At 41.7% G+C, this 13,525-nt stretch overlaps 1 protein-coding gene across 1 annotated transcript in view; it reads left to right on the top strand.

The window, feature by feature from the left end:
• The window catches only part of ZCCHC2 (zinc finger CCHC-type containing 2), an 81,649-nt gene extending 71,686 nt beyond the window's left edge, over positions 1 to 9,963 (top strand). The window contains exons 12-14 of the mRNA XM_065398615.1: positions 2,730 to 2,855; positions 5,893 to 7,386; positions 8,417 to 9,963. Of these exons, the coding sequence (XP_065254687.1) occupies positions 2,730 to 2,855; positions 5,893 to 7,386; positions 8,417 to 8,484 (1,688 nt within the window). The 3' untranslated portion in view covers positions 8,485 to 9,963. The remainder of the gene's footprint in view (positions 1 to 2,729; positions 2,856 to 5,892; positions 7,387 to 8,416) is intronic.
• The last annotated feature ends 3,562 nt before the right edge of the window (positions 9,964 to 13,525 follow it).

The raw sequence follows: 13,525 nt of genomic DNA, 5'->3' as shown, positions 1-13,525 counted from the left end.
TCAAAGTGTTACCGTCAACATGACTGGCAACCCACTGCAGAGATTCATATGCATTCCACCTTATTGGCCTCCACAGCATTCCTTAACATTTCCATTATGGACATCTGTAAGGCTGCAACATGGACCTCAGCCCCTACATTTATGCAACATTATGCATTAGAACAGCACGTAACCTCTGATACTCTATTTGGACTCACTGAACTGTCATCTGCACGACTTCAACGCCAAAGTTCTCTCCTTCCACTGGAGGGCACTGCTCTGAAGTCACCTAAAGTGGAGCACTTACAGGGGCATCATCACTCAAAGAAGAAAGTTACTCATCTTATGCAGTAACTTAGGTTCTTTGAGATGTGGGTGCTCCACTTTAGGTGTTTGTGCACCCACCCCAGCACACGGAATTGGAGATTTATGGTAGCATGCCCGGTTGGATCGCACATGCGCAGTCCTAGTCTCGCACCGCTTCAGGTGGTTATTTGGCGATGTGCGACCAGCCCCACGCTCCCCACCCCCACCACCCGTTCCTTCTCTACTGCATAGCATTATTATGAAACTCCGAAGTAGAGGGGAAGAGGGAGGGTAGTGGAGCACCCACAGGGGGACACATCTCAAAGCACCTACACTACTGCACATGGTGCGTAACTTTCTCTTTGCTGTGCACATTTTTGATGTGTGTTGTTTTTAATAAACAAAGCTTGTCACGTAAAATGCACTTAATCTGTTAGAACATGATAGGGTAAATTATATAATTTGGGTAGTATAAATGCAAAGGTAAAATAAGAAGGCATTGTCACATACCATACATGCTCTTTCCCTATATATGCCTTCTATTGTATAGATCTAAATATTGCTTGACTGGCAAGTTGACACCCCCTGTAAATGCAGACCAGTGTTCTCCCTGGCTGATTAAGGCTATTGGAGAAGTGCTTGATCCACAGCTGATGGAGGTGACTAATTTTTCTTGAATAGGTGAAATGTTCAGCTGTCTTCTGGTTAGCCCTTGGGACAGTTTTTATTGTAAAGTGTTGTCAATTAAACTTCAGTCAATCCAGTTCAGATTGTCATGGCATGAACTATGGACAAAAAAGTCTGTCCTTGCTGATAATCTTTGATTGCAATTGATCATAAGGTATTGGTACCACCTAGTGGCTGAACAGTCCTGGAGGAGGTCTCAAAGTGTTGAGGGATACATGGTTGACTGACTTAATTCATTCTTGAAATGCTACAGACTTCTATCTTGGGTCCTTTTTTTTTTTCAATCTGTATGACCGTGCTAAGGGATGTTTTGATCTGCAGGAAAATATTCTAATGAAGATAATTGTGTCCTTTGTCAACCCAACTGTACACTGTGGTGGCTGTCTGGCACATATTTTTGTTTGGATAAGAGAGAGGTGATTTAAGTTTTAACCCAGATAAGATTCAAGTAATAGCCTGTATTTGAATATTGTGGTGTTTTGAGGAAATGGCAAGCAGTCACTTAACACTGCAAATTTACATGGTGTTTTATACAGCATAATTATCTGCTCTGGAGAGCTTACTGTTTAAGACTGACAATACATATATCAAGAATTCTGTTAAGGGAAATTCTGGGGGATTTTGATGAGAACAAGTAGGGGAGGCCAGAGCAATGCCTCTGAGAGGTTCAGAAGTTAAGGCATGTTTGGATTGTTCCCTTTGTATGGAAGTCCATAATGCAGTAGTATTCTGGAGGATCAATTACCATTTGAATGTTGCCTGACAGGGACCTTCGCCAAGGTGATAACCAAATCACAAGTGAACAAGTAAAGCAATTTGCGTTTATTTGGAGTTGTATCAATTTCAAGGTAATAGTTACAGAATGTGCTTCCCTGCTTGTTGCTTAGCATATGGCAAGAAAGCTGGTGGTGTCTACCTTGACTTTACTGAGTTACTTAAGGTGAGATGGTCACTTGTATTCTTCCCAAACATTTGTGATCAGCCAGGTTATATTTGCACATCATACTGAGTTGCATCTGAAAGGGGCTCAAAGGCAGAGCCATTGCAGCTCAATCTGTGAAGAATGTCCTTCCTGAGTGGCATGCTGGAATCCCTCTGTAGCTATAACCAGGCATGGTCTAAGAATGTTCTGTTTGGGTTGGTAAAACTTGACAACTTTTTGTCTTTCATGACATCTCCCATCTCTGGTCTTTCGTTCTTGTTTCTAGTCTTGCCATGCCATCAGTTAATTATGTTGTAGCTTTGTACACTGTCAAATACTTCTGAGATTCCGCTTGAGGATCTTATTTTCAGTGACCAGAGAGGCAAATATTGACCTTTATATCTAAGAATGTTAGACTACATTGGTTTTTCAATCTCATTTGAGTGAATACAAAATTCTCACTCCCAGGAAGTCTGCTAGCACTTGGTTGGGTAGGATGGGTGATATGATCTATCATGACTGTTTTACTACATATTTAACTATTAAAACTCCCCAGGAAATTGAGCTTTCTCCCAATAAGTTTAAGGTGGGGAAGTGTGTGTTTGGTTGAAAGTCCTCCTAACAGTATATTTGATAGAAATTCAAAAGAAAGGACATGATTGTTATACTGCAGTTCAGCAAGGGACACCATTTGACTGAGCATTTATGCTTTCTTTTGGTTCTATGTACATATAGAAATTTAAAGTCTGAACTAGTAGGGTGTGAGCAATCCAAAATAACACAGCTGCCATACAGTGTGATACAAAATAAAAAGAGAGGTTCTTTTTATTTTTAGATCTGAATTTGGACGTTGGATCTGGACATGACACATGTGGAGAAACATCTTCAGAGAGTTACAGTTCTCCTTCTAGCCCACGACATGGGAGGGAAAGCTTTGAAAGTGAAGAAGAGAAAGACAGAGGTTGGATTTGTGCAGTGGGGGGTGGGGGTGTGTGTGTGTGTACTTTGGACACCTCAATAGGGCAAACATTGAGCTTGACCACTTACTCTGAAATGCTCTAACAACGGTCTGGTTTAATCTTTATTCCTATACTCTATTTATAAGTAGTGTAACTGTGAGTGCCTCAGTCATATATTTGATTACCACATTGCCAGTTGGTCAGGATTCAAGTTTTCACTGCTATTTCAAAACCTTGTTTTGCAATGTTAAATAACTCTCAATTCTAGGTATACTCAATTTGTCAATTGACTAATTCTATACCTCCAAGAAAACAGTATTCCAAAAATTTCGCTAAGGTTTTTCCTCTTCTTTTTAAAACATCAAAGTTACTTAATATAACACTTCTGACACTTAACTTACATCCAAATACGTATGTTTGTGTTGATGGTAGAGAGTACCTAGGTGATACATTTTGTAGTATTGATGCCTGAAGGCAAGAAATGCTAATCTTTGCTTTGCAGTACTTAACTGGTACCCTTCATTTTATACCATTATAATAACCCCTTGTCACACATGCAGTCATATGACAGTAGGAAAATGTGCTTTATATACTTCAGTTAGCAACATCATTGGAAGACACAAGCTGTCTATTTACTATGAAGGAGTATAGTGCATGTCACATGGCACCTTCCAGAAAGCAGTGAACAAACAATAGATCTCCTGCACACAAAGTTCTGTAACAAGTTAAGGATTTACTTTCAATAACGCGACAACATTTTGGCAATTTCCAAAGCTTTTTTTAACTGCTAAGGATTTCCTTGGAAATTACAAAGTTATACGAAATGCAATGAGATGATGTACAGATTGCATTTGTTCACTGCAGGCTTGAGGTGACTCCATATTGAAATAAGTTTTCTGGAGAATGTTCTGCTGTCAGCCTTCCTGAGAGGGGCTATTTTCAAAAGCCTTTTAAAAATAGCTTTGAATTTTACTTGAATATAAAACATACCAAAAAATCCCCAAGATAAATACATTGCCGCTAACATACACCCCAGGAAAAAAGAACAATGCTCAGCCTTATACCGAATATACAAAGTCCCCACATTGAGATTCAGCTGTAAGATTCCAAATGTGTGGCACAATTACACCTTGTCATCTTTTCAACTGTAACACCTCTCAATCTGATAAGTCAAGAAAAACTTGCCACTGTGTGTGTGTGTGTGTGTGTGTGTGGTTTTTCACCTTCTGTAATTTTGTATGTTTGCTTGTAAGAGACTTGGCGCTCATCCCTGCCTCATGCTCCCTGCATAGCATTTTCAAAACTCTTCCCTATGTCCCTTGTAATTAGCCCCACTCAGTGCCTTATACTTTTCTTCTACATTCAGCTTTTTAAACATAAAACAAAATGTGATGTTGAGTGAGGATATATGCAGAGTCTGTTGTGGAGCTGGGCAATGGAGGCAGGATGAACACAAGGCTGGGTAGGAGCCAGCCATGGGAAGGAGACCATGTGGAGTAATGCATGGTGGCATGGGCTGTATAAGAAGGACCAAGCTTTTTTTATGTAGACACTATAAGTTGTTCCATGGTTTGTTCCTTTGGATTGCCTGACTATCCTTTGGTTAAGGCAGGCCATTTTAGGTTTTAGGAACACTGTCAAGGTAAAAATCATTATGTATATCTTTAAATATCCCTACCTGAGTTATTAATACCTTAGTCTTTTTTTCTTAATTTATTTTAGTCTTAATTTATTTTCACCATTTACTTATGCTTTTTTATTTTCTTTGAATGATGGACTAGTGGTCATGTTTGCTGTCTGGCTTTCATGCACTTAATGTTGTGTTGGGGCTCTTAACACTTAAGAGACTTGGTTAAATACAAGAAATCTTTCTTTGAAAATTGAGAAGCGACACATGAAAACATTTCTTGGTTTTTGAAAATGTAGCAAACCTATTGTATATAAATCTCAATGCTAACCATATTTGTTTGTTTTCAGTGCTGTAAATCAGTGGTTCCCAATCAGGTCCAGGGCCCTCTGGGGTGCTGTGATCATGTTTCAGGGGGTCTGCCAAGCATGGCCAGTGTTAGACTTGCTAGGGCTCAGGGCAGAAAGCCCAAGCCCCACTGCACAGGACTGCAGCCTGGGGCCCCAAGCCCCACCACCCTGGGGCTGAAGCCGAAGCCTGAGCAACTTAGCTTTGACGGGCCCCCTGTGGTGTGTGGCCCTGGGCAGTTGCCCTGTTTGCTACTCCCTAACGCTAGCCTTGTCTTTTATATGCAGAAAAACAGTTGTGCCACAGCTGGGCCGTGGCGTTTTTATAGTAGGGGGGGAGGGATAGCTCAGTGGTTTGAGCATTGGCCTGCTAAACCCAGGGTTGTGAGTTCAATCCTTGAGGGGGCCACTTGGGGATCTGGGGCAAAATCAGTACTTGGTCCTGCTAGTGAAGGCAGGGGGCTGGACTCGATGACCTTTCAAGGTCCCTTCCAGTTCTAGGAGATGGGATATCTCCATTAATTATTATTATTATTATATTATTATTAGTATGTTGGGGGTCCTCAGACAGAAAAAGGTTGAGAACCCCTGCCGTAGATTATTTGTATTTGACAGTGCAATAGATGGAAATGTTCTGACTGTCCTAAAAGCTAAAGGAACAGAAAGTTGTTTAAATATACATGGTGTGTCTGAGATCTTTCTCCTCTTCCCCTGCCACCTATATTTTGAGAATTGTACCAGCTGGGGGCATAGTGATTTCACATCTTTCCAGGTGGATGGGAGGAGCTTTATTTGTTCTGTGCCCTCCACTTATACATATGTGTATAGAAGTCACAAACACACAAAATAGCAAGTGGATTATTTTGTGTTAGCAAAGAATAGAAAGCAAGGCAGATATGCCCCTAATTGAAAAGAGAAAATCAGTCCAACTCAAGTTGGAAAGGTGGATAAACAGTCTTTAATTTATTCTACATCAAGATGAAATAACACTTATTTGTGCCATAAAATTTAGTAAAACCTCAAGTTTGCATTTTTAATTTTTCACTAATGCTTTATCTTCAACAGATACAGACAGCAATTCAGAGGACTCTGGGAATCAAGATGCAGCCAGGTTTACTGTTTATGGTGCTGGCAGTCCATCAAACATCAAAGCAGCAACTCAGATTCCTTCAGTGAGTAATGAGAATGGAAGTATTTCAGAGGATCCTTTAAATTCAAAGTTTCAACATATTTCATTTATGCCTGCCTTACACTGTGTGATGCACAATGGTGCACAGAAACCTGAAGCTGTAGTTCCACCACCCATATCTGCTGATGGTAAAACAATGGGAATGCTTGTTACCACTCCTGTCGCTATATCGCCAATGAGAGAATCTGCAAATTCAACTCCAGTTGGAATAGGGCCAGTGACTTCTGGTGAATCTGAAAAACGCCTTGAGCTGTTGGCTTCCCCTCTACCAGTACCATCCACTTTTCTTCCACATTCTGTCCAGCCTGGTAGCCCAGCTTTGCACTTGGCAATACACAGATTGAAAATACCCTCTCCGCAGGGATCATCTGAAAATTGCACAGTTAATGGACCACAGCAACCAACAGGAAACTTAAGCATTGGCTCACCAAATACTGCCTTTATCCCAGTCCACAGCCCAGGTAGTTTTCCAGGATCCCCAGTTCCTAATACAGATCCCATCACAAAACCTGCATCCCAAGTGGTAGGACTGAATCAAATGGTGCCTCATATTGAGGGGAACACCGGAGCAATCCCTCAGCCTACCAGTCTAAAGGTGGTTCTTCCCGCAGCTGGTCTTTCAACAGCACCTCCACCGGCTTCCTATACTTTGCCAGGCACTCATGCTACCAGTGTGTTGCCCAACCAGAATACAAATGTGCTGAACACTGTAGCAACTTCCACACCTCCTCAATCAGCTGGTTTGGGTGTTGGTCAGATCCAGTCAACTATTCCCCCTGCAATACCTACCCATACACCAGGCCCTGCCCCTAGCCCAAGCCCTGCTTTAACACACAGCACTGCGCAGAGTGACAGCACATCTTATATAAATGCTGTTGGAAATACTAACACTAATGGGACTTTAATGCCTCCACAGCAGTTGGGGTCTGGGGCTTGTGGTTCTTGTGGACGTAGATGCAGCTGTGGGTCCAATGGAAGCCTTCAGATCAATAGCTATTTTTATCATAACCCTATTCATGGACAAGTCTACAGAGTTCCACCTTTCTTCACTCTGCCATCTCTTTGCAATGGCAGCTACCTCAACCAAGCACATCAAAGCAATGGAACACAACTTCCTTTTTTCCTGCCTCAGACTCCATATGCAAATGGACTGATGCATGACCCAGTAATGGGGAGCCAAGCCAACTATGGTATGCAGCAAATGGCAGGATTTGGGAGGTACTATCCTGTATATCCAGCACCTAACGTAGTTGCCAACACAAATGGATCGGGGCCCAAGAAGAATGGGAATGTTTCATGTTACAATTGTGGTATAAGTGGACACTATGCGCAGGACTGTAAGCAGTCATCCATGGAGGCCAATCAGCAAGGTAATCATGATAGCTCCCAACGGACTTGCTTTTGAGTTTACTAGTTTCTCTTTACCTTACTGACCATGCTGTTTCTGTTCTTGCAGAAAGGTGTGTGCGTGTGTGTTTGTATAAATGTACGTTGTGCACTAGTGATCTGCTATAAAACTGCAAAGAGGCTTATCTAGGCCCAATAATCAAACACTGGGGGAAATGGAGTTCACAGGTACTAAACTAAATTTAAAAGGGGTATGAAATGGGGCTAGGAAATCACCCCATCTCTGTTCTAAATTGTCATTCTTTTCTCTAGGCTTTTGGCAGTATTTTCAGACTTGCATGCTATTAATGTCAAGTCTTCCACTCCCTTTGATGTTTTGGTAGAATTCAGTTGCAAAAAAGGATTGGAAATTGTCAGGTACTATATACAATACATGGCTTGGATTTCTAAAGCACGTGAAGATTTGGAAAACAAACTGGTCATTCTGATGTATTTTTTTTACCTCTGCATAACCAACTATCCTCTGTATAACCTATTTTATGTAGGTGGGATTTGTTTGACTTCTGAGACAGTTGCAGCAAAAAGACACTGAAATAAGACACTAATAAGAAATTAAAATTTAACGAGTGACTTCAGTTTTAGAGCTTCCATCCTCTTTCCATTCAAAAAAGAGGGGAAAACAGTGTTTGTACCTGTAGAACATTAAATACATTTTTCTTCCATCACCTCCTTTCTGATCCTCAGTGTGTGTCTGCTCTGACTTTAATCATTTTTGCCAAACTTGAACAGGAAAAATTAGTCTTGGTGTTTGGGGGTTGCTTTTACTTTGCATTTTTCCAGGGGAGGTAGTGTCTTACATTTTTAGGTTGGATTTCTTTTATGCTGACACTTCATCAAGGAGATGAAAAACTATGAAGTTTGAGCCCTCCTTTTAAATAAGATCGGAGAACAAGATAGTGCCTTTTCAAGAGCATGTCCATTTTGATACCTTGTAGTGGTTTGTAATCTGTTTAATTGTAAACAGTGACTTAGTAGTTCTCTTTCCTGTTTTAGGCACTTACAGACTGAGATACGCACCTCCCCCTCCCCCTTCCAATGATACCTTGGATTCTGCAGACTGAAACAAGTAAACATTGCCTACATAACAAACTGAAGTTTGGGGAATTGGGGGGGAGGGGGAATGTTTCCTGTGGTCTTGCATTTGGGATATTCCTGGTTTTATATTCTTTTGGAATTTTTCATTGCTCTTGCACCTCTGTTCAATACAAAAGAAGAAAACTGAGTCCCTGATCTCCTGATTCTGCAAAAAGCTTACATAATGCATGTAACTCAAACACACAGCCAAACAATCAAAAGAGCATTTGAACCATACTTTTGCACTGAAGACTTGAGACATGTGCAATGTTTACTGCATTTTTTAAAATGTCCTTTGACCTCTTGACATCACTGGTGGAGCAGCCATATGGTTGAAAGAAGAAACTTGGTTATGTTCCCTCATAATCCCCCCTCTTCTGTCCCACCCCACTCCACCCCCAGCCTGTTCTCCTTATGCTGCTGTTTTTGTTTCTCTCCCACCTTCACTATGTGTCCACATGGTTTCATTGGACTGCATGAGTATTTGGCAGTTTATACAGAGTTTGTCCATACTATAGCAAAATGTTATGCTCATGAATTATATGGGGAAATTGTTTAGTCTTCCTGTGAGGAACAAGACTAAAGACTCACAGAATTGTGTATATATGTAATATCTTGTATTATACATACACACAGCTCTGGGTCCAGAGTAAATGAAAATACTTCAAGTGGGAAGGGAATGAAACTGTGTGGACTTGAACAGATTTATGAACATGAGCAAGCTTAAACTGAAAGATCTTATTTCCATTGTAGTGTTTTAGCCTGATTGTTCCAAGAGACAAAGGGGGAGGGGGGGACTGGTATGAATGTTGTATTCCATGTGTTTGCATTTCTAATGAAAGCTGACAGTGAGTCCTTTTTTAAAAGCTATTCTACTTCTGTGTCAACACAGAACGAACATTACTTGATTGATTTGATTTTCCCTAAACTATTAGTGTTGCATTGTATTTAGAATGTAAATGGTTTATTTCAGTCTGAACAAAAGTTATGGTTTTCTACAAAATAGTCAGGTATTCGTATTAGGACCGGTCTACCAAATAGCAAAGTCACTATTTTATAATAATTTACCACTATGCGTGATTATGGTATAATGTGAAAGACTGAAATGCGTGTGCTAAGATGGTATTAATCATGTTGGTGTCATGTCAGTAAGTTTTAATGCTGCTGTATTTTTATTTTTAAAAGCCAATATGTACTAAATTGCTTCCAGGTAATATTTGATTTCCTAAAGTGCACTGAGGTTATCTGGAAGATTGAGTGTATTTTTCATGACTGCTACATTCAACACCGATGAACAATTACCACTGTATATCCATAGGTTTTTGGCATTCCTCACAGTTCATAGCAGAAATGGAAGATTTTTTTTTTTTTATGATGCTGGTATGCAGTAGAGGGACAAAAGTAAAATTGTCTGGGGGTTCAGCTGCCTAATTGCTAAACAAAAACTTGAAGAAAAAAAGCTTGATTTACTAAATGTCTTCATAGGTAGCATTTATATTTATAGCACCAGTATACATTTTTCCCTTTGCGGGTGGGGTAGGGTAGATGAAAGCTTTAATTTAAAAATAAAAGAGAAAAAGGAAGTAGTAAATGGAAATTATTTTGATTAAAAATATTTTATTTGATCTGGGTATTTTTGGACCGCATTATTAAATGAATTAACTGCATTTGAGTTTAAGTGAGGGTGTTAAAGCACCATGGACTCACATTGTGAATTACCTGCCAGTTGTACTTTATGGAACTTATTTTATGATTTAAAATACTGTACTGTAAATAGGAGGTATGTTACCTTCTCTTTATTTGTATGTTTACCATATACTTTGATATTTGAAATGTTATGTACTGGAAAGGTCACTTATATTTCTAGAACAGATTGGATTTTATGCAACCTTTCTTCCTTGAATTAACAGCAATAAAAAAGGAAAAAAGCGTCTCTGCAAGTACTGTACTTTATCGCTCATAACAAAATTAATGAAAGTGGTGCCCTGCTCCTATTATGTTGTTTTTAGCAAGGTACTCCATTGGCTGGAAAGTGGCATATATTGGACCATCTTGTTAGTGTAAGTATGAAGTACTTTGATTAGCTGAGATAAGAACAACTTCATATCCTAATTCAGAGCCATGATATCTTGGACTGGGTAAGTGAACTACTGGCTACTATGAAGCATTGAATTATGAAAATAAATGAAGGAATGAGGTGATCTGGGGCAACAGTGGTTTAAAGCCTTAGGGATCTCAGTAAAATGTAGCCAAGTCTAGGCTCTACTGGCTGCATGTCTTGGGCTTAGGGTAAGCCCCTGTTCTGATATGCTTCGTTGGTCCAAGTGAAAGCTCCGAGTCCCTAACGCTCTCTGGAAAAATCAACATAATACCTGGAAAGTGAGCTGTCTTCATGTCATTTTTTTTCATTCTTCTGGGGAGAACAGAAGGCAAACAGGCCTGCAATGGCTGAAAATCCAAGCCTCTGCCAAGTGACACTTCCGTTAACTCCTTAACAGGATAACTTGTTGGGCAACCTGTCTTGGCCTAAGTCAAAAATGGAAGGCATTATGCTCCCTCTGTCAGCTGACTTCCCTTTTTCATATCCAGAGCTCCACAGTTCCAGGGCTTACTAGCAGCTTTAAAACCATACACCTTGTCTACACTAGACAATTAAGTACACCTACGTTAGGTCAACCTGCAGCCACTGCAGTTTTTCATGTCCATACTAACCTCCTTCCGCCAGTGGAGCGCGTCCTCACAGGGCGCACTTGCACTGACTTGCGTGGGGCTCACAGCTGGAGCCTCGCTGCCAGGTGCCGACAGCCCGGGCTGTCTGCTCGGCACAGAGCCCCACTGCCAGACACCGACAAGTGATGTAAGTAACGCAGTGTCTGCACAGATACTGCATTGCCCTATCTACATCGACCAAAACACTATGCCTTTCATAAAGGGGTTATTAGGTCAGTGAAGTGAGGAACTCAAATTGGCAGGAGCAACCCTGTCATGTGGACACTTGGAGTTAGGCTGACATAAAGCAGCTTAACACTGTAGTGTAGACCTGGCCATAGTCTTCATTAGCCCTATTGGCTTGTCAGAATTTTATTTTTATAACTTTGACAGACACCTGTTTGGTTTTTAAGCATTTTTTATCAATTTCAGTTTTCACAATGGAGGAAATTATGCAGGTTCAGACAATAATTAGACAGTAGACATGTCCAAAAAGTTAAAGCATTGTAACAATTAAAACACTAATTTGTCAACATCACGATATGAAGCAAGAATTCTTAAATTAAGTTTTCAAGCAGCCTTTTTCTTATCACCGGTCTCTTAAATTTGTATAATTATTGATGGAAGCATTGTCAGTTTGTGCGTACAGTGAAGTTGACATTTACCGTTAAAAATATGTTTCCAAGCCTACTTACAAAGCAATCCAGCCTACCCCATGAATCCAGCCCCTTCTCCTGAGAAAGGTGTGATGCCTGATTCTTGGGGAAAGAAGGGCTCCTTCAAGCTCCTGGCTTCTGCTTTTGAGAGAACCTCTAAACCAGAGGTGGGCAAACTACAGCCCCCGGGCCACATCCAGCCTGTGGGACCATCCTGCCCGGCCCTTGAGCTCCCGGCCGGAGAGGCTAGCCCCCGGCCCCTCCCCTGCAGCCTCACCTCGCTGTGCCGCCAGCACTCTGGGCAATGGGGCTGCAAGCTCCTGCCGGGCAGCATGGCTGCGAGAGCTGCCAGGGTGTAGCGTATTTAAATTGCCCCCGGTAGGAATGTGCTACTTATGGAGCACCAGGACTAGCAGCTGTAAGTAGTACACCGTAAGTAGCACATTCCTATGGGGAGCAATTTAATACACTACACCCGTGTAGGGAAGGCTGTGCCTTCCCAAACAGCCTGGCCCCTGACCCATCCAAACCCCCTGCTCCTTGTCCCCTGACCGCCTCCTCCCGGGACCCCCTGCCCCAACTGCTGCCCTGGGACTCCACCCCCTATCTAACCCCCTCAGCTCCCTGTCCCCTGACTGCCCCGACCCATATCCACACCACACCACATCACCCCCAATAGGCCCCCTGGGAGTCCCAGGCCTATCCAACCACCCCTGACCCCTGGGGCACCCTGCCCCTTATCCAACCCCTCCCGCTCCCCGCCCCCTTACCATGCTGCTCAGAGCACCAGGACTGGCAGCCATAAGTAGTATGCCGTAAGTAGCACATTCCTTTGGGGAGCAATTTAATACACTACACCTGGCCCTCCATACAGTTTCAGAACCCCGATGTGGCCCTCAGGCCAAAAAGTTTGCCCACCCCGCTCTAAACCAACATTTACTCATCAGAAAATGTGATCTGACAGACCTGCTATGGTATGAGGCTAGTGTGGAGTAAGCAACTCCCCACTCCTTAAACTCCACCGTTAATTGTTCCACACATTGAGGGTGTAAGTCACCAACTAGGGAATCCAGCAGTTGTTCCTGCAAGAGAGAGACCCAAAAAAAGAATAATGTTCTGCAAATACCATAAGGTAGCTAGATCCAAAAACTTACACACTAACACGAACTATCTCAGGCAGCGCTCCAAGACTTTCTTCCACCTGGCTTGGCCCTCTAAATTGCCAAGTGCTCCAGGAGCCTGTTTTAAAGTGTTAACTTGCCCTGTTTTAGTTACAAGTACGTTTGTCAGTTGCTGATTAGAAAGGGAGTAGAATGAAGAGCAACATGACCAGGATTACTAGGTACTACCATAATTCAAATAATTTTATCCAGACCCTTGAATTGGTGATCTGTAATGAATAGTAAAATGCAAGTCACTCATAATCTGCTTCATTTGCACTCCACTTGGTTTATGGTCTGAGAAGACTTTCAGTTGTAGAAGAAACTTACTGTAAACACTGTATACCAAAGACCTCAATGCAGTGCAAGCCCTTCTTACCCTATTGTGAAATAAGCATATTTTCAGTTCATCTTTGCTCTGTGTGGTAGTATAAACCTAGCTGAATATACTGCAGCTTCTCCTGAGAATTTGTGTATAGACTTGAGCTGTCCCTGTTTTCAAC

This window comes from Emys orbicularis, chromosome 2 (assembly GCF_028017835.1).
Source record: "Emys orbicularis isolate rEmyOrb1 chromosome 2, rEmyOrb1.hap1, whole genome shotgun sequence".
In the NCBI taxonomy this organism is placed as follows: domain Eukaryota; kingdom Metazoa; phylum Chordata; order Testudines; family Emydidae; genus Emys; species Emys orbicularis.
Note: the sequence above shows the minus strand (reverse complement) of the source record. Positions and strands in the feature narration are given on the sequence as shown.